Source organism: Fusarium oxysporum, chromosome IV, assembly GCF_013085055.1.
Source record: "Fusarium oxysporum Fo47 chromosome IV, complete sequence".
Classification (NCBI taxonomy): Eukaryota; Fungi; Ascomycota; class Sordariomycetes; order Hypocreales; family Nectriaceae; genus Fusarium; species Fusarium oxysporum.
In genome coordinates, this window is record NC_072843.1 from 2087055 (window position 1) to 2109284 (window position 22230).

The window sequence follows — 22230 nt, forward strand, 5'->3', positions numbered from 1 at the left end:
ATACATTTCTTGTGCTCAAAACATAATGTCTAGCTCTAGATCCCGAACCGTCAGTCTAAACAGGATGGATTTCCTTTATTTCCGCCGCCATGATCATTCGGTGGCATGTCTCAAAGTGTCCGCGATACTGGAAGCCACAAGCACAGCCTCTTCTCGAGAGATCTGCTGCTGCGAGCCGAAAATACCAATGTCAAGACGTCCCTTATCGACGGAAGCCTCAACATCAACAGCCAGCTGTGACAGTAGGGTTAGTAGCCATTTCTAGCTTGAAGACTAGTAACTTACCGGAATGCCGTCCACCGAAAAGCTTCCCTGACGAGCCGCCTCAAATTGAGCTGGTACGTGATGGTGGTACGAGTTGTCAGTTATCTCTTGTGACAAAGCTTTGACCGAGTTCTCTACTGAACCTGTATCGTTGGAGAGGCTCAGGAAGTTGACAAACGATTTCACTTGTACGCCAGTCCATTGATCAATCTCCCAGAGACCGACGTCTGATCGTCCATCAGATGTAATCTGGTGAATGTCTCTCTGGATATTCCTTGCAACAGAAGACAAAGGGAGTTCTATGGGCGAGTCAACCCTCAACGGAACAAGGTTCAGAGTCGGGTAGACCTGAGGGAGACTATCGCTGGCAGCGGCTCGGTTGGCAAGATACATGCCAAACACCACTGACCCATTGTCTGGTGTGTTGTTTCGCGTGGCGAGGACTCTGGCGTAAGCTGCAAGGAACCAAGCCTGGAGTGAAATGCCAGACTGGGTAGAAATAGCCTGTATCTGACTGACATCTGGTATCGCTGATTCGTTTAAGTGAGAGATTCGGTTCTTTACGTCTGCTTGCGATTTAGCAGCAATTGAACTGGAAGAAGTGCCGTGTAAGTAGGCTGCCCAGAAAGCTCGTCTATCTTTCTGGGCTGCATCACTAGCCTGACGAACTACAAAGTTCTTCCACTGAGCAAACCCATTGTTCTCGACAACGACAGAGCCATGCAGTAGTTGAGAGAATCGTCGTAACAGGGCTGGAAGGCTGACTCCATCGTACAGAGCGTGGTGGATCTGAAGTTTGAATGACCAGATGCAGTCTTCCTGGAGCGTGATGTGCGCTCTAACGAGTGGTTGGGCAGCCTGATTTGACTTCTCCATGGGGGGATGCTGAGTTAGGGAAAGCTTGTAGGATTTGAGCACCACCTGCAAGACCGGGATAGTTGGGGATTGGGTTGGAATGAAACATGTGCGTAAGAGAGGTAATTCAGACACAAGTTTATCCCAGGCGGTCTGAATGCCATTTAGATCAACTGAAGTCTTAATCTGACATGGAAACTCGGGGAAGAATACAGAGCCCTCTGCCTTTTGCCATGCGCTGAGCATGTAGACTTGCATTGGCAGTGCAGGAAGTACTTCAGCATCTTCTTTTGCTATTCCACGAGCCCGTAGCAGAACTTCAAGATTGATGTCTTCAGGTGGGACCCATTCTTCGGTCGTTTCCAAAGTCTCTGACGGTATAGCCTGGGCTTGCGTGGCGAGTTGAGCCATTTCTGCGATGCTTGAGGATTTAACAAGATCTTGAGGGCGGAGGTTTATCTCATTCTTTCGCAGGAGGGACGACACTTTTATGGCACTAATTGAATCGAGACCAAGGTGGTAGAGGTTGTCGGATATCCTGATTGAGGCAACGGGAACACACGAGACCTGATGAAGAATGTTTCGAATTTCGGCTTCCACATGGGACCACTCCCGATCCTCCTCTGGCGACAGATCTGTAGAATTAATTGACCCAGATTTGCTTCCATCGTCCAGCATGACAGGAGCCATGCCGCAGATGGACACGCCATGCTCCTCGAAGGATAGAATCTCTGAGGAGCCTGGCTGTATCAGGAAACCCATGACAGTATCTAAAGTCTCCAAAATACTTTCAGGTCCTCCATCCCAGACACACTGGGGCTGAAGAGCGAGTCGCCATAGGAGAGTATCAGACATGGCTTCAGCTTCCACGCAAAGAGGATACTCGGTGGCCGAAGACGCTTCAATGGATGTCGATAGAGGGCGATCTGATGATTCAGCTACTGGAGACTTTTGAAGGATGAACAAGGTGTTGAACAATTCTTGTCCATTGAGCTTCGTTGCTGATTGGACTTTTCGCAGTGGATATTGCTGAGAGTCTCTGATATCGATCATGTTCTCCTCAAGATATCGTAGAAACTCGAACACTGAGCCATGCAAAATACATCGCAAGGCAATTGTATTCATTGTTGGGAACACAAGATTGTCTGCCCCATCAAAATCCCGGCCCGATAAGACTGTGCCAAAGAGGACATCGAGCTTTTTGGTTTGACGTGCCAGTGTGATGGCCCAACAAGCTTGGCAGAGTACCTGCAAGCTTACAGAAAGCCTTTTGCACGCTGTTTCGATTTTGGAGAGGCCAATCTTCGAAGCGGACTCCAACCTTCGCAAGGTGTTCTCAGTTGGGCGGGACGACGTTTCACTTGTAGGAATGATCGATGGTGAAGCATCTTCGACATACTGCGTCCAAAAGTCCTTTGCCTTCTGGTTCGTGGACCCCAGTACTTTTATAAGGAATGGTTCTACTGGAGAACGGGTAACCAGCCTTCCTTCTAATAGTGCCTGGAGATCCTGGAAGAGCAAACTCAGGGACCATCCATCGTAAAGAGCGTGTGCCATGGAAAGGACCATGTATCGATGAGAGCCCATATTCGCCAATCTCAACTGAACCAGCTGCCTTAATCCTGCTCCTTCTCTGGCTTTTGCAGTTGCTGTTGCGGTTAGTTGATGCAGCTCATCCAAGTTCTGAACTGTCGTAATTTCAATATCGGCGTCAAAAGATTCTGCAATGACCTGACAATATGTCATATCCAGGTCCTGATGAGCGACTTGTACAAATCCTGTCCGCAGGATAGGTGTACGCTGAATCAATTCCTTCCAAGCGTTGATCAGTCTCGTAGTGTCAACATGATCGGACACTTGGAGTATGTCGTGATTGAAGTAAGATTCAAAATCAGATTGGATCATCCCGGCCACCATTGACTCTTGAAGATGGGTGGGTGGAAGAACAGATTCGACGCGGCCTAGGTCCGCGCCGACACTCTCAAGATATTCGCGCAACCTAGTCTTGACCTGCCGCAGCGAAGCATCATCTGCAGAAGTTGACGGTTTGAGAGAAAGATCACTCGACTCAGCCAGTATATTGGCAATCGTCTTGTGGCGCATGATATGTGAAGGGGACAGATGGATTCCCTTCCTCCTCAGCGTGGCAGACAGCTTGATTACATCAATGCTGTCGAGACCGAGTTCCAAGACCGACACATTTTCATTAAGATCAGATGGGGCAGCATCGGCCAAGAAAGCAACTTCGTTCCGAACCATTTGAGCTTCTTGACTCCATTCAAAATTGGCTGATTTGTGCGTTTGGATGCGTTCATTATTGACGTCAGGGTCGCATTTTTGCTCGATTTCTGGAACGGGCACCTCGCTCTCTGGTGAGCTTGCAGCCAGGTTTGCAAAGCGCTCAATGTCATCAAGTATGCTATTCAGCACTTGTGAGGACGCAATATGTCCTTGTGCGACAAGAGTGAGTCGGAGATTACCCGAATGAGCGTAGACGGCTTCAAGCGCAAGAGGGTAGTCAGGCGTTGCTGGGCTATCCATGATATCAAAAAGGAGGCTGCTCTCATTGGCAGGCGCGGTTTCCTCGATCTGGAAGGTGAAGAGGTTGTCAAACAAGGCCTTGCCCTTAGAGCACCACTTCTGGATGTCCTTCAAAGGAACATGTTGGAAATCGAGAACTGATGCATTGAAGTCATGGCAGCGCCGAAGAAGTGACTGCCAACTTTCGTGACGGATTGCTCGACAATAGAAAGGTACGGTGTTGAAAAGAGGGCCGATGGTGTTCTCGATCCCAGGGAGGTCGATGGCTCGCCCAGATACAACGATACCAACGGTGAGCTGCTGCTGGGTGAAGTTTTGCAAAACAGAGGTCCATAACGCCATGACAACAGCTTGAAGCGTAACGTTCTGAGAAGAACGAATCGCCTCAAGACTTGCAGTCGACATTTCCCGCTCAGCGACGGCCACAGCATCCGGTTCGCCATTCCCATGTGCCTGAATCGAAACAGGAGCCCAGCCTTCTAGTTGTTTCTCCCAGAAACCTCTGCAGTTATCATATTTTGCCAGAGGACCATAACTAAGAGTTTCAAGAAATGAAGGAGCATCAGGTGCGTGAATACCAGAATAATTCGCCGCGACCCGCTTCATCATGAGATCAAAACTGTTACCATCATAAAGTGCATGGAAAATATGAACCGTAAGCAGTCTAGATGTCGGTGTCTCCATATAGATGAATAGCAAAGGCTGTGTGATAGAAGACTCGTTCCGCTGGATCCAATACTTCTTCTGCTCTGCAAGATATGCAGGAATCGATTCATCCGATTGTACAGTGTAGGTTTCCCATGCCAAGGTAGATTTTCGCACGGCAGCTTGTAAGAAGCCATGCGGGGTGGGTACAAAGACAGTTCTCAGAATACTCTCTGTTCGTACCAAATCGTCCCATGCCACTTGCAACTTGCTTATGGACGTAGATTCATGGAGCTTCAACTCAAAAGTATTGAAGTAAGCTCCGGGCTCGCTGCTGGTCAATGACCGTGATATGATACCCTCTTGTAAAGGTGAGCATGGGGCAACATATTCGACATCAGCTGGCTCAATATTAAGAAGGCGGCAGACCATGCCACGGTGCCGATGGCCATATGCCTGGATAGACTGCTTAACCTCTCGCACAAGTTTCTCTTGTCGATTTGAGGTGTTCTTGGCCAAAGAGTTGGCAAGATCGCCAATGACGGGGTTTTTAAGCAACAAAGCAGGGGATGCTGCTTTGAGGCCGCGGGATTTGAGGAGGGAGGAGAGTCTGAGGGCCGTGACTGAGTCCACGCCAACATCAAAGATGCTTGTCGATGACGACAGATCATTTTTGCTCATGTTGCTGAACTGCGCAATACTTTCAAGTAATTGACCAACTATCTTCCGGGCCCCCTGTGAAACAGGTGCTGTTGTGGCATGAGAAAGCTCCAAGAGCTTCTCTGGTGCAAGTTCGCTGAAAAGTCTTTTCAGATCCTTAATTTCTGCCTTGTTGTTTGAGGAAAGGGGGATGTATGGAAGTGACAGGATATATGTTGGTACCATGTAGCCTGGAAGTTTGGCACGGCAGGCTTCTTTTGCTTGCGCAGCCAGACCCTCCTGATCCATCAGAATTTCAAGGGGACCTTTTTTAGACTTCTGGTCAACGACGAATGTTACCAGAACGTCCTTGCCACTACTTCCATGGCGAGCCACAATAGTTGCGGCATCGTGAATATCGACAACATCGGTGCGGATGATATGATTGATCTCGGCAATTTCAAGTCGCTGGCCGCGAAGCTTGACTTGGTCGTCAGCCCGACCGAGAAAGTCAAAGCATCCATCATGGAGCACGCGGACGAGATCACCTGTCCTGTATACTCTTTCGTTGAATTGTTCAAGTGTAGGGAACCGCTCTGCTGTAAGTTCGGGTCTGTTGAGATAACCCTTGCCCACTAATTTCCCTGACACGCAAAGCTCTCCAACACCACCGCGGAAGACTGGCGTATTAGTGTTTTGTTTGAACACAAATGAACCAACATTGGGGAACTGCTTTCCGATGTTGCTAGGGCGGCCATTTCTGGGCACACGCTGAAACATAGTGACACCGATAGTGGCCTCGGTAGGGCCGTATGCGTTGTAAATGACAGCTTGCGGTCCCCAAACGTCAAGAATCTCCTGTTTGAGCTGTTCGCCGCCTGTAATGAACACACCACGGCAGAGACTGGGAACTTCATCAGGATGTGTGAGTCGCGCAAGACTTGGAGTTAGGTCAATGTGTGTAATTCCGAGCCGATTGATGGCTGCTGTCAAGTCATCCAGAATGAGGTCTTTGGGTGCAGCAACGACAGCCATTCCGACGGACCAGCTCCAATACTGTTCGAGGACAGAAACATCAAAGTGGAGAGCAGCGAACTGAAGCCAGCGTGAGTCCTCATCCCAGTGGCCCTTGAAAAGTTCCTGGAATGCCATCATTGCCTGAACAGCATTATCGTGAGTGATCTCACAGCCCTTTGGCGTTCCTGTTGTCCCAGATGTATAGAGGCAATAACAAGTATCTGATGGAGAGGTATTCGGGTGGAAAACGACATGCTCCTCGCTCACGTCATTCAAAACCTGAGTCTCTATTTCCATTACCGTGGTTTTCGTTTCGAAATCAAGATCCTTCGAGCACCTTGTTAGCAGGCAAGGTGCATTAGAATCTTCGATGATAAACTCCTTTCTCGCCCTCGGTGCAGACGGATCCAGTGCGACAAACGAGCACCCAGCTTTTAGAATGCCCAGGATTGAGAAATATGCCTCGGGGCATTTGTCGAAGTGTACGGCAACAATGCCACCCAGAGTGACCTTATTTCGGAGCATGTTGGCAACTTTGTTACCCATGCAGTCAAGCTGACGATAGTTCCATTGTTGCTTGACACATGCATCTCCCTCGAACTCTGATACAAACTCGAGAGCAATTTTTTCCGGATGAGAAACTGCTCCCTTCTCGACAAATTGGTGTAACAGCTGAACAGGGGTGTCCAGTACTGGGGCTGATGCAGGAAGTATCGAATACAGGGATAAAGAGTTTTTCATCACTTCATCCTCGAAACCAGCAGCATTGCAGGCGATGTGGGTTAGTGAAGCGTCGAACTGCTTCAACAAAACCTGTGCTTGTTCACGGGGAAGGATGTCGCTGTAGTACGTTATGCATAAGCGAATCTGGTCATTGTCCGTGGGTTCAATCTCCAATGAGACTGGATATTCGACTTTGGCTTCTTCGTTGACCAGCTTCCACGGTACAAACGAAGTGTTATGATCTGGCATTTTCTGGTACGCAATGAGAGTGTCGAATATGGGGCCTGTGGGGTGACCTAGCCATTTCTGCACTTGATTGAGCGGCGAGAATTGGTATTTGTGAAGGTGCTGGTTGTAGCTCATCATGTAGCTGACCAGGTCAGCATTAGACGGAACGTTGCTTGCCACAACAGGCACTGTGTTGAGGCATGGGAACGCGACATCCTTTGTCTCATCAATGGTTCTTCCAGACAGCGCAACACCAAAGACAACCGAGTCCTCTCCCAAATAAGATGCCAGTACTCGTGTCCAAGCGGCTTGGATGGCCGCTTGTATTGTGACATTTGAGGCTTGAGTCGCTGTCCTGAGTTTTGTGGATGATAGTGATCCAACCATTGAGTCAACCAGCACATGTCGTTCTTCAACTCGTAAAGGTGTCATTATTGGGAACTTGTTAACAACAATCTTGCTGGCTTTAGCCTCCCAGAATTCCTTCTCTGTAGATTTGTCATTCAGTGCCATGCCCAGAATGGCTGATACTGCAGGCTCGATGGTCGTAGGCCGGGGTAGCTGATTGCCCTTGACTAGTTGTGAAAGTTCATCAAGCATCAGGTGAAGTGCGGGAGCGTCGTAGAGAGCATGGTGAATGACGAGGCTCATGGTATTGGTTTGGGATGTTTGAGCCAGAATTACACTCCAAGGGGGGTGGTGCAGCGAAGAAAGCATCGATTTGCTGGCATCAGCCTTCATCTGGATGAGGTCGGCCTGTTCGTCTCCAACCAAGTGCAGACGGTTCAGAGTCGTCTCTATTGATCCTACTTCATACCTTACCATAGCAAAAGAGGATTCTGCATGTTGCACGGGGACAAAGCCAGTTCTCAGCATAGGATGTCGTTGTTGGAGCAGCTGCCAAGCCCTTTCGAGGTTCGCTACTTGGATGTCTTCCGTCACTACATACCTCACTGCGTTGAGGTAGTTATCACCTCCAGACTGAACGAAAGATGCCAGCATGGCAGACTGGACAGGTGTGCATGGTAGGACTGCCTCGATTTTGACTGATTTGGGTAGTTGATCAACAACCTCCGTGAGGACTTGTCGTGAAAATCTGTCAAGATCGTACTTCAATACATACCCAGCATCTGCTCTCGATGAATTTTCCAGTAGCTTTGCGGCTATCTTAGAGCAGCTTGGGCATTCAATCACATCAGAGGCCGATACGACGAAACCGCGCTGGCGGAGAACCGAAGCCACCTGCACAGCGTTGATGCTGTCGAGGCCCAACTGGAAAATGGTTGTGCGGCGTTCTATATGCTGATCGCTTACCCCTGAAAGGGTGGCCAGGACATGTCGAACTTGTAACTCAAGCTCGCTCCATTCTTCTTTTTTGTTGGAAGGTGTCACTGTTGTGTTGTCTTTTTCGGTTCGAGGTACGAGCTGGTCTATTATTGACCTGAGGGTATCGGGAAGATCCTTCTTGTTCAATGAACTTGCATGGGGAGTTGTCAGAATGGCTCGCAATGTAAGTTTGAAAACATCAGCCATAGCCGTGGCAACTTCCTCAGTGACAATACTCATGTCCCTATGAAGATTGACAACTAGTGAGTTCAATCCAGGGCAAGGGACGATTTCGCACACCAGGGGGATATCCATGTCTCCAGAATCTCCTTCAAGAGTCCAGACGTTCTTGTCGATGTCCTGTAATGGCTTTTGCAGCAGTAGGAGCGTATCAAATATGTGCTTCCCAGTGCGATTGATGCTACGCTGGATAAGCCTCAGCGGAGTAAATTGGTACGCAATAAGCTCTGTGTTCATCTTCTGAAGGTGCTTGGCCAGATCAATATTACTGGATGCTTCTGGGAATTTGACTCGCACAGGGATCGTATTGAAACAGGGTGCAACGAGTCTTTCAAGACCTTCGATGTCAAGAGTACGGCCGCTTACAACATTTCCAAAACACACGTCTGTACGTCTATATGCGGCTGCAAGGACAGTGGCCCAGCTTGCTTGGCAAACCGAAAGGAGGGTTGACCCGAGATCTCGAATACGCAACTGCAAATCGCTGAGAGGGATATCCATAGATGTGGTGCAGGTGCTCTGATCAACTTCACTCGTGGTTGTCTGGGGGAAGATCGCAGATGGTTTGTAGTTCTCAAAGTGCCGTTGCCAAAATTGTTCTGCATCGTCGGGCAAGCGAGTGGATAGTCTCAGAAACTGACTATAGGGGACCGGCGGCGGTAGTTTTTCGCCAACAGCCAATGCTTCCACCTCCTTGAGAAGTCGTTCCATTGCCACACCATCGTAAAGTGCGTGATGGCAGATGAATGACAGAAACTCAGATCCACGGTATCTAAGTAGCGCTAGAGATATCGGTGGTGTCCTTGAATCGACTGGATCAGGGAGAGACTTGAGATGTTGTTCAATCGCCCCATCGAAAGACAATTCACTAACATCGAATGTCTTCCACGGTATTTCCCAGCTCTCAAGGACGATCTGAGCAATGGCACGTCGGGAATCTGTCGTTGCCGCAAAACAGGTCCGAAGAATATCATGCCTATACGACATGGTTTTCCAGTACGACCTCATGGCTCCAGAGCTAGTTGTCAGGCGTAGGAGCACCTTGTTATAGTAACCCCTTTGGCCACGAGAAAGCATCGCCTCCTGTAAGGGAGTGCATGGCAAGATCTCCCTAATAGTCTTTGCCTCTTTGGTAAACTCTTTTTCCATCGAGTCAACGAAGGTGACGGGAAAAAAGCCTTCAAGACTATCGACTGGGGTTTCCTCTTGTTGTGATATCTTTCCATCCAAATATCTCGCCAATTGCGCAACAGTTGGGTTGCGAAGAATCTCAGACACAGCAACTCGAGAACCAAGTTTTGAGCTGAGATTGCGTGCTAGATCGATGGCAGATATAGAGTCTATTCCGAGAAGAGCAAAGGGTGTCCATCTACCGAAGTCATTCCTGGATACATTCGCAGACTCCACAAGGGTATCTGCGATTTTCAAATCTGACTGGCTCCAATCACCCTCGTTTTGAGTGTCCAGGGACATTCTAGAGGCTTCTTCGAGATAGTCCATACTCAACCTATGAAAGCAGTCACGAAGCCGGCGCTTATCTATCTTTCCACTCGAAGTCATGGGTGTTGATGAGATCGGGATAAGGTAAGTGGGCACCATGTAGCTTGGCAATCGCGATTTCAGGTGTGCGACGAGGGACTGGTGGGTTTCGCTGTTGATTTTCAACACATGAAAGCTAGAAGGGTCATGGTTCGGAACGAAGAAGAGAGATAGTTGCTGGGGGGAAGTCTCTCCGCGTTGTACCAATACTGTAGCAGCTGAGGATGCCAGACCGCTCGAGGTCACCATGCTGCTGATCTCACCAACTTCGATTCGCTGACCTCTTAGTTTTACTTGATCATCGATGCGGCCAAGTATCAGCAGGGAACCGTCGGGAAGCATACGACCCATGTCTCCAGATCTATAAAGTCTTCCGTACTGGCGATGTTGAATGAATTTTTGGGATGTGAACTCTGGCATGTTGAGGTAACCTTGAGCGACCTGGGCACCTCCAAAACAGAACTCGCCGACCCAATTAAGGGGCACTACGTCAGGACTTTCTGGGGAGAGTACCACAACAGAGGTATTAGGAAACACGTGCCCTAAGTGCTCAATATGGTCATCTGCTGTCATTTTCTTCACTGTGCAGATATTTGTGGTTTCCGATGGTCCATATCCCTGCCACAACTGGCGTTGCCATTTCTCATGGACGGACTGTGTCATGGGTTCTCCGGCAGTCACGAGAAACTCCACGCCGGGGACATTAGTAGGGTTAACGATGTTGGCAACCGTTGGTGTCATGCTGAGGTGGGTGATACCAAGGTCGCGTATCGAGCGCTCGATATCCTCCAAGATTGTGTCATTTGTCCCTGAACATAAACACATCCCTGCGCACCATGTATAAAATATCTCGAATACTGACACATCGAATGCTTGAGAACATGCTTGCAGGAGGCGACCCTGTGAGTTGAGACATTTGGGATACAGTGCCTCAAGATGCTCAATGTTTGCAGCAATACTATGTTGCTGAATTGCAACACCTTTTGGGGTTCCTGTCGTGCCCGACGTGTAAATCACGTACGCGAGTCGAGTCCCATCAACTCCAACGTCCAAATTGTCCGTGGATATGTCATGGAGCGAGTTGGTATCGACAGTTATCGTAGAAAGCCCGGACAGAGATGGGCATTGGTCACGAGACACGTTATCGACCACGCAATGCTCAGTATGGGCCTGTTGTAGGATCTCACGGATGCGAGCAGGAGGGGTTGAAGGAAGAATTGGGAGATATCCACAGCCACACTTGATGATGCCCAGGATTGATGCGTACAACGTTGGTGACTTTTCCATCACAATAGCCACTACTTCGCCAACTCCGACACCGCTGCAATGTAGATATCTCGCGATGCGATTTGCCACTGCGTTGAGCTCTTGAAATGTCCATTTCGTTTGGAGGCCGCCGTCTAAAGAGTGAGCAAAGAATAGAGCATCCGAGTCCGGAGTTTGAAGCACAACTTCTTCAAAAAGTCGCGCCAAATCAGGGGTTTTCTGCGGCATGGTAGGCCGGATGTTGTGAATGGACGGGCTGCAGCTGACCTCCTTCAGTGTCGTTTTGACCTTTGTGGTAGGATTCTCCAGCATGGAGATAATCAATAACTCAAGCTGATTCACCATGTGTTCTGCCGTCTTTGGTGGCACGAAGTCCTCTTGATATGTAACTTGAAGCTCAAATCCATCTTCTCTTGGCTCAACTTCAAACACAAGCGGTGTCTCCAGTCGATCCAGATGACTGGTCTCTCTCACAACGTTCTGCGTTCGCTCCGAGCTGGTGAGAGATTCCTGGTATACAAAAAGCACATCGTAGAGGCTTTCGCCGGGCTGTAATGCGACCAGCTTTTTGAGCTCTGATAATGAAAGTGTACAATGTTGCATAATCGCTCTGTTACTTGAGTGGATGCTATTGAGCAGGTCGAGACATACGGATACGTTGTCTAAATCGACTCGAACAGGGAGGGAGGCAATGCATGGTCCAATTACTTGCTCAATGCCTGCTAAAGGAATCGTCCTTCCAGAAGTTACTGAGCCAATCGTGATATCACGCATTCCTGTGATCCCTGACCACAGCAGAGCTAGTGAGGCCTGGAATATCACTTGAGGACTGCAGCCAAGCTTCTGCATTCCTGTATCAACCCTACTTCGAGAGAGGGACAATCGCCTCCTGATTGATAGGGTTTGGTTTGAGTGCATCAACTTATCGCGTAGTTTGGGCAATGGCGATCGTTTCCATCCTGCGAGATGTTCCGTCCAGAATACTCGGGTGGCATCGCCTGTTTGCATGTCATGATGAAATCTGACAACTTCCCGGAATGAAGGATGCTGAGATACTTGTTGTCGCAGGAGCAGTTTGGACCAATCAGAAAGAAGAATATCCATAGACCAACCATCATATAGCGAATGATGCAGTTGCAAGAGAACGCGGACCCTGTCCTCTACTGGACTTCGCTGGATCTGGAGTATCAAGGGAGATATGAAGTCCTGGGGTGAGGAGAGGGACAGTCGTTTTTGAAGCTGGTCAACAACGCAGATCTGTTCGGTTCGGAGTTCTCGCTGGAAAATCATAACGAAGTTGCCCTTTGCAGCTGCGAACCCCGCACGCAGAATTGCATTCTGCTGTGAAAGTTCTCTGAAAGTCTCTGATATATAATCGATGCCATAACCTAGCGGAATACTAAGCTCAAGCTCGTTGCAATAAGTTGTTGGGTTCCGTGCAGTCTCGGCTAGCATAGCTGCTTGAAGAGGCGTGCATGGTATCACGTCCTCGACTGAGCCACGAATTCGAGCTAGGGTGGCGTCTTGTCGTACAATATCCTCAAAGTCTAACGAAAGATTTGTTGACGGTTGTTGAGGGTTGGCTATATCGCGTTGCAGCTGCCTTCGGATGGCAGAAAGAATTTCAGACGCGGTTTTCATTGTGAGAAGAGCAGTTGAGTCTATCCCAAACCCAGAAGTCCGAAGGGCAGAGGCTAACTTGATTGCTTTGAGGGAATCCATTCCAATCAAGGCGAGAGACGTCGACTTATCGACTTTGAAATTCAAACTCTGAGACACAACTGCCAGAAGCTCTGATTCCATTGTGTCAACTGGCGCGGAGTCCAAGATGCTCTCTGACATGTCTGCTTTGCGTTGTTCGTACTCTGCTTTAAGCCTCTTCCGGTCAACTTTGCCACTGGGTAGTCTTGGAAATTCTGACATCAAGACAACTTCTCCAGGAACCATGTACTGCGGTAGCCAATCTTTGCAATGCTTCAAAATAGCAAATTCAGTCACTCCTTCGTCGACAGCACAGAACACTATTAGGATAGATTGCACTATCGCTGCCACGGTGCTGTGACATCCTGAGGTTCGAAGGACGGCCTGCTCTACTTCTCCCAACTCCAAACGTTGTCCCCTCAGCTTCACTTGGCCATCTGATAATCGACCGAAGCATTCAAGTTTTCCATTTGGAAGTAAACGAGCTTTGTCCCCCGTACGATAGATGCGCCCAAATGGTGAATCAACGAAGACTGAATTTGTTTGCTCCGGTCTGTTGATGTAACCAGCAGCTAACTGGTAGCCACCCACAGCCAACTCTCCAACCTCTCCTTGGGGAAGAATTTTAATTTCAAACTCGTGGCTATCTGACTCTGGAATCTCGATAATGAAGCACGAGACTGTATCGAGGGGTATACCAATATTGCCCGTCGAAGAATCAGACGAGAATGCAGTTTGAAGAGTACTGGCATTTTGTTAGAGTCAGATGTTTGCTAAGAAATAGTTGAGAATATTACCAGTGAATTGTGGCTTCAGTTGGGCCATACATTGCCCAGAGCATGCTCGGCCTTTCATCGTCCCCTCCAAATTCGTCAACTACTGGGGCGTTGAGCATTTCTCCAATTGTCAAAAGCAACTTGAGGTCTGGCGCATTTTCTCTTCGGCGCAACAGGCTTCCAGCGACTGTTGGTGTGAGTTCGCAGGCATCCACTCTCATAGCGCGTAGCACGCCAGGAAGGTCGTCTAACATCTCAACCCGCCGAATACTCACGAGAGTAGCACCTCGAAAGAATGGGAAGAATATTTCAAAGACTGAGACATCAAATGTCGGTGCTGCAAACTGCAGAAAGCGGGAGAATGGTGGGATATGTCTATCATGGGCAATAAGAGCTTGCGATGCAGCATCGTGCGAAATTCCCACGCCTTTGGGAGTTCCTGTTGATCCTGATGTATACATGACATAGGCTAGATCTTCTGGCTGAGGGACTCTATGTTTGAGCTCGACTCCTGGAGATCGAGAAGAGCCTTGATATTCTTCATTCTCATCAACGATGATTATAGTTGCACCGGTATTGTTGGGTATTTCAGATGCCAGTTCTTTCGTGGTCAACACCACTGTTGCTGCGACATCGTCAAGAATGAATTTTACGCGTTCCGGCGGCGCATCAATATTGAGAGGACAGAAAGCCCCTCCGGACTTTAAAATGGCCAAGAGTGAGATGTATAGTAGAGGGGATTGGTGAATGAGCACAGGAACAACAAACTGTCCTGTGATATTGCCTGATGCTGTTGTTATGCGAGTCGCAATGGACGCTGCAGCTTCATGGAGTTCGCTGTAAGTCAATGTAGATTGCCGACCGTTACTCATATAATCCAGGGCTACGTGTTGGCCCGGCTTCTTCACCAGTTGGTGTAGGAGGTTTGGTCCAGGCAGCCTGGAAGGCCGGGCATTAAGGATAGAGAGTCCTGTCAAGTCCATAGTGCTCAAGTTACACCTCTGGTGGTTGGTGGTCTGAGAGTGTGTTAGTCAGAACAATGGTGTTACCGAGCAATCAGGGTAATGGATAATGATAATGAGGTGGGTGGTCTCGATGGGCAAACGGCACCGGTAACAATCAGGGCCGGCGACAATACCGGCGATGTTAAAGGTGTGCACTCGGAGTAGAAGATATGGCCCTTTTAGGGAACGCACTGGTCCGCCAAAAGCCTCATCCTGGGGCATTAATTACAGGCCAACATGCTATTAGCTAAAACTGTGTGGACTAACATCAGGCTGCTTTGGTCGCTTCACGACCATGCGGAACCAAGTCTCGGAGGATGTACACGCCAGCCGGGGTCCAAAACACGGGAGCTGCGAATTGGAATGACGGCAAAGCAAACGGACGCATGCCGTATTAGAATCGGCGTCGCAATGATTCGTCAAAGGCAAGTTCGAGGCGTGGACGGTTGTACAAAGTGGTTCACCTGGTCCAAGGGGGGCGTGCGGAAGCAGCTGTATTTCAGCCTGTCAGCGTCGAGTAATTACTCATCGACTCATAAAGATGACAGGGACAAGTAAGATCCGGCTGTGAGTGCTCTCGGTGGGTGGGTAGTAGACAGCTATTATTTGAAAGGGTGGGCTGGCAAGACAAGCCCCAAGGCAGATTAAAACCACGACCCATGATGATTTGGTGCAGTGAGGGTTGAAGTGCAATGGTGTGAGCCGAGATACCTGGATTGCCGTTTTGGGCACCTCTATGGTGGACCTCTGGCCATGGCTGGCGTGGGGAGCAACACAACCTCGTTGGTCCTATGCCAAAACCGCACCAGGATATGGCGCAGGTGCGTGGGATAGTGGTGCTTTTATTGAAACGGCGTGATGTCTCACAGGATGTCTGAGTTTTGACGTCAAATGAGCAGTGGAGCGAGCAGCCGCCCAGAATAGATTGCGTCACGACTCGGTTTATCTGAACTTGGTCTTGTTGCTGTGATGACAAAGTTCACATGAATACCAACAATAGACCTGTTCAACCTCCTGGTTCAAAAATAGCACAGTCTTATATATATAACCTCAAGTGAGGAGGAATTTCCTGCCAAGGGACAATTCTCATGGGCACTATGGATTACAAAATCCATTGATCCGTATTGGGTAACTCGATTGATCATAACTGCGAATCAGATTGGCAAGCCAGCCCCCATAAGGGAAAGGCTAGTTTCTCTTGGCACCTGAGGAGGCTCGACGTAAGGTTCAACGGCCCCGGGGTGCCTGGCAAATGATTACGTGAAGGCTTATGGCGGTTATAAGGTAAAATAAATTGCTGCATGTGAGACGCTGCACTAGAGAAATTCTCGAAGCTAGGCATACGTAGAGATTGGGGCTGACAAGAGCAACCCGAAGGACGGTATGCGGGTTGAGGGTTGAGGGTCAATATCGAGGTTGCTTTTGGTTATGCAGACAAGGGATCCTCGACGGGTCGACCCGCGATAAAAGGGGAGCCCCAACTTGACAAGTGACTTTCGGCCCTACTAACCAGTGTCTAGACGCGTTGTCTAAGTCATAGAATAGACTCGTCTAGCTGAATGGCATGGGAGCTTGAACGCTTGCTGGTCCAGGAATCCGTCTTCCCGCAAGCTATCACCCACAAAGAATCTTGTAAACCCCATGTTTACTAAGTAGACTCATGCAGGTTGAGTCACAGGGTGATGAGATCAGGCAGGATCGAATCCAGGATGTGGAGGGCATTTCCAATACCCAAGGACAATGGTGGGGAAGGGATATACACGTGGGATGACATTGATCAAGACACCATGATAGTGAAACGATATTAGTCAACGTGGGAGGTTTCCGGTGATATGGATGTCTCCCAGTGTAAGAGGGGAGTAGAACAAGCGAGAGGGGTTGTGAAGGGCATGGCATGTGCCTTGATCGGGGTTAAGAGAACGCTGTATGTCATTTTACCTTGTCTACGAGATGGAGGTTGGGTTGGTGAGGATGAGGGAACCATCAACACAGCGTGAGTGTGCCACGTAGGGCATTAGATGAGAGAAAGGTTGTGACGACTGGTCAGATGAAACGATAGATTAAGATCGGGACAACTAGGTGGAAACAGCTGTGCCTCTGGTTCAGACGAAGCAGAGGTGAGCGAAGTTGGAATCGGAAACAGGAAAAGGGGCACTCCATGAGGGCAAACACCAAACCGACTGGATGGGAAAACGCATATTCGGTCGGCGCAGGCTCGGATTCCCGAAGGGATAATGGGTTGGGAGAAGAGCGAAGCTAATGACGGCAGCAGCACGACGCTGAAACGAATAAAGCGGAAAAGAGCAGTGCGGACACCGAGCCGAGATTATGGAGAAATGCCAGACCCGTCAGGTTAATATCACCTTCCAGATTGTTGCCTGTGATTGTGACAGGCAGGTTGACGGCTACCTCCGAGAGCACAGCACAAACGACAGGCTTGCTGCCGAGTCAGAATCGTCACAGGCGGAATGATTGATCCAGTTGCGGCTTTAACGAAGCAAACGGGCAATGTTGAGGGTGATGATGCGATGCCCGATGAAGCGGACAGCGGTGATGATGGTGGATTTTCTGACCCTGGTGTTTGATGATGCAAGGTGCAGGTGGAGAAATGGAAGGGAGGGTGTGGGCTATGACCAACCACTACTGCTAGTCGGAATTGGTCAATGCACTCATCATTCATCGAAACCGAGAGCTTGCTACCCTGAATTAATAATTCTCAAAGATCAGATCTCAACATCAATTCTGTTGTGGTATTCAAATATTCATATTTTGAGTGAGGCGAAATAAGTTGCTATCTTTTCTTCTGTTGTGACTGCATATTGATCATTTCCCCGTGCATGCTCGTCGAAAATTTCCAAGCGCCTCGACAGATGCGGCTTGCTTTCGTTTATTAATTATTAAGTGCTAGAGGCTCGCCGATCTTTTGATTCCGGATCTAATCAGATAATCTAATGTACACGTAAATGAAAATGATGTACTCTCCCCTGGCCTCTAATGTACCTGTTCAACGTCGCTCGCTTCGAAAACTTCCGATCTACCTAGCAAGAAAACTGAACTCATACCCACTCAATTGATATGTGATTTTAAATTGTAATTCAGGAAGCCAAGAAAGTTCAGTTTGTATATTTCGTCCATTGGAAGATCTTTTAAAGTACTAGACCTCCTGTAAGTTGAATAGCCCCCCAAAACATTGGTAGCCGCCAGAAACTTTTCGATCAGCCTGTGACGTAGGTGTAATGCTCCTGGTCAAATCTAGGGGTGGCCAAGCGAAGGTATGGTGTCAATCAAACCTGCAAACTTAACACGCTCATTGTACAGAAAGTCACCATTCGAATTTGACCGAACCTCGTATGCTTCATGTGCATTCATTCCCATGTTCAAATTTCAGCTAGAGTATGCATTGTCATAGTATCATTGTAGTCTGATTTCGGCAAGGCAAAGCGGCTTCCCTCACTGTGCTGAATAGTGCTTTTGCCCGTAAATTTCTGCTTTTCCTCATGGACAAACTTTGCCTCTCACGTGCATGGGACAGAAGCGCTTAAGGTGCCTGGTTGTGGCATGGGTTTCTACTGACGATTGCTGGGATAATTTGACGACATGAGGGAGGCTACTGTAGGTACTACTTGGACCCTCGGACACGGGATCGCAAACGGGTACGAGATCCTTTGATGTACGAACCAACTGTGAGACCAGGTACTGCCGGAGCGTTGGCTTGGTGTTCTAGATCACAGCATGGAACAGTATCACGAAAACAGGGGTCCAACAGAAGGAAGAAAAAGCAATATCGTCACCCGCAATTGGCATCATCTTACGGTTTTACCGATCATATCGAGCCATACTACGGGTATTCCCAGAGTCGTGTCGTCCCATGGCTGCATATCTGCTCTCCATGATTTCTGTCATTGCAACATCGATGCTGGCGTATCCTTGCTGTATGGGTTATATCGGAAAGCACCGTTATCGGTCTGTGAAGCCTTCTCCGGCGCATTTGCATCTAATCAATCAGTCAATCGATGGCTCACTGCAAAATCATTACCCGCTAGCCCGATTATCTCCCAGAGGCGTAGGACCCTGCTAGTAAATGCAGCTCTAGACAGCTCATCAATCGATGGAGATTTACTCCGTAACGCCGAGTGCTTGCGCTTATAGGTCAAGAAACCTGTGCCTTGTTCCAATAAGGATAAGCTTCTGTTCATCAGAGAAGAAAATTTTTCTTCCATTCACAATTGCCCTCCGCTTGCTCGCGCTCATTCGATCGGTACCTGTCCCCAAGCAGAAAAAACACAGCAAATAGTTGCAGGGGTTGTGAGCACAAGCACCAGCGGCCATCTGGTGCTAAAAGACCCCTGGGCAGCTCGGAGGTCGGTAACCAGTCAACTCGAGCTTGGTGTGCGACGCTACTGTAAGCTGGCTAATTAGATCTTATCAGATCCGGTTTATCAGATCATCAGATAATTCCCTCATCTCCACAATGGAGCCCAACATGTTCGTCGCCCATCAACACTCCAATCATCAGCATTTTGCCAACCCCCTCCCATCTTCTCTACGGAACTGCCCCTCCTTTTCGTCGAACGACATTGCGAGGCTTCGAGTGATCGGCTCTTCTGGCGTGGACGCCGTCAAACCAAAGCCGTTCTTCGCCGCACTCTGTGCGTTCCTGTGCCTGTGCTGGTCAAGTTTTTCTCTGCCCCCAACCCATGGATTGACGTCGTGTCTGAACGGTGTGAAAGAGCTTGGGTGACGGGGCTGCAGAAAGCCGTCATCGGCCCAGGCGAGACTGGACGTTTCGAACCCATGCCTCGATTCCACGGAACAAAAATGCGTAGCGTCTTCAAGGGTCTGCATCGGCCCAGTTAGCAAGCAATGAACTGGACTTTGAACTGCGGCTGCTTCCACCTTTTGTGACGCCAGCTGGGATGGCAAGCATATTTCCAGTAGTAAGGCCGTCTAATCCTTGCTCAGCGGCGTCAACCTTTGCAGAGTTCGCCAAGCTTGCTCACTGTTTTACCATGTCTATCTTATCTGATCTTTTACCAAAGATCATCGCCGACGTCGCACCATATTCGTCCATACTTACGCTTCTTTACTGGGGATCCTTGGTTAGTTTGCTCGTAATTCAGGAACCTCCACTTCCTCCCGCCACCGTCTTGAGACGCAAGTGGCCATAAACACCCCGCCTGTAGAGATGAAGCTGAAGAAAAACACCGGGTAGAAGATTGTACAAGTCGAGGGTTCGGAAGAGAACATGGGTCAAAGAGTAGTTCGAGTCCGCAGACTCTGGATGAGGTCGAACTAGGGGACTTCTCAAGCCGAGTAATTGGCATACATATCACACTCTCGATTTAAAGATGTCAACATACATCGATTGCCATTCGCGAAAGGCCTAAGCTTTTACGGCATTCGTCCATATAGGAAGGTTCCAAGACCGATCATCATCGTCCATCATTAAACTAAAAACAAACTTTGCTTGAGCTTCACCCACGAGTATGGGTATCCTGTTAACATGCTTCGACCCTTGCTCATGGTCTTTTCCTCTGCCCATTTGATGCTCATCGTTTCCTCATTCTACCTCGAGTGCCGGACTCAACCCACGCCGCCACGCATCCCTGGAGGGTCCCTCCACGCTGGGGGCTTGCGAGACGGGTTGGCTAGTTGGGAAGCTCTCGTTAGACCCGCAAGCCAGTGTGATACTGCTCGGAGATGATGAGTGGGCAGTGGCGCCTCGAAGCTCACTCATGCGCTACGGAACTTCACGGCGTTGATGAAGTCCCACGAGGAGGGTCCACGAGGCACGCCGCGGCCATGGACGTGGAGGATTAGGCCGCAGAGCCATTGACTGCGAGACATTTTCCATCCATTTTTCATCCCTTGCAGTCCGATGACTGGCCTAGCCTGTCGTCTTATTGCATCGTGTCGCCCATCATGCAGCGGCTGACAGAGCCTTTGAAGTTTTGACACAACCATCAGAACCCAGCCCAGACGGGGCCTGCATGAGGCAATCCTTTAACCATGTTGTGTCTATGTCTTTGGAACACTCTTATGATGATCGCTGCTTCAGTTGATCGAGGGTCAACATGAGTCCTGAGAATTACGATGAGAATATCGCAGGTTTGGTATATGAGTGCTATGCTCGTTCTCCCACTTCACGAGGTCCAACACAAGCAAAGCTTCAACAGAGAAACTGAAACAGTCACGAAAACCGAAAAAAATAAAAATAAAAAATAGAAGCCCAAAATGGCTTACAAGACCCCTCCGAGCTAAAGCTCGAAAAGGTTGGTGTTTTCTCTGCAGCAGGGCATTTAGCCCACCCCCCACCATTTCCCGATCCCACCCTCTACAGGGCCTAGGCTTGGGCTTAGTCCTGGCCCCATTCACTACCTACTAACCAGAGTCACGTTGACTGACGTTAACAGCAATGGATTCCGTCACCAATCTAATTCACGTTCTGTTGTATTTCTGGCCTGACCCGGCTTCCATTCTGCCGCTCGCTATGCTTTTTGCTTGCTTGGCAACCGCGGCTCCACGTCTTGGCTTGGCCGCCGTGCTCGGCCCAGCCCAGCCCAGGATGACCAGCACTGAGAGCAAAAGCCCAGTCTCCAGTGGGCTAGCTAGTTGTGTTCTTCCCAGCTCAGCATAGTAGTGTCTCCATCATGGAGGGTTTTTATGTATCATGGCTCCATCGCAAATGTACCTCCCCAAGTATGTACGTACAAGCTTGACGAGGTTGTATTAGCCATGGAGAACCTCCATGTACTCGTATCCGCCTCCTCCATGTACCTAATGAGGCGTGTCCAGCGCCAGCAGGCGTTTCGTCATGTAATGCAGTGTACCTCGCTCGACTACAGCTTCGCCGTGAGCTTGTATGTACTGTACTTTCTTGCTTGCTTCTTTTGAGGGTCTGTAGCTTAGTTTGACTCCGAATAAGAGTTTGGCACGCAATATGGGACCGACGAAATAGCTTGTAGATCCCATCCCCGTCTGAACTACAAAATGCCATATCTCCCCCGTCTTTCGGAACTACTCCGTTCTTCTGTTCTTTCTATCTTCATTGACGAAGCTTCTCCCAAGCCTCGGTGGTACTACCTAAAGCTCTTTAACATATCTCTTCAGAGTTAGACCCTGATAGTGTCACTTTTGTCTCTACCACAATCCGGACATTGGAAGCTTCATTCGACCTTTCATCCATTATATGAAGCTCATCTGCATCAATTTTCCAATCTGTGCACCATACTGACCAGATTGAGTAATACCTGATTCGAGAGAAGGAATAAGAGATTCTGCAAACCGGTTTTATTCCTCACAGCCTCCCATTCACTTGGTGGACCTCTTCCCGGTTTCTCACACGTCACGACTTTCAATACGCCAAATTTCATAGACACAAAGTTTGTGCTATAAAATTTGGCCTGCATTTAAGGATTCTACTGCAATTTTAGACATATACCCCTCTTCAACAGCAATCAGTCATC

General features: G+C 48.9%; 1 protein-coding gene across 1 annotated transcript; it reads right to left on the reverse strand.

The window, feature by feature from the left end:
- Window positions 1-93: 93 nt before the first annotated feature.
- Window positions 94-14743, reverse strand: FOBCDRAFT_131319 (uncharacterized protein; the record flags this gene model as incomplete). Its single annotated transcript, XM_054704202.2, has 3 exons — window positions 94-234; window positions 286-13729; window positions 13782-14743. 3 exons carry the CDS (start codon window positions 14741-14743, stop codon window positions 94-96), a joined length of 14547 nt encoding a protein of 4848 aa, XP_054560177.2.
- Between the last annotated feature and the right edge of the window lie 7487 nt (window positions 14744-22230).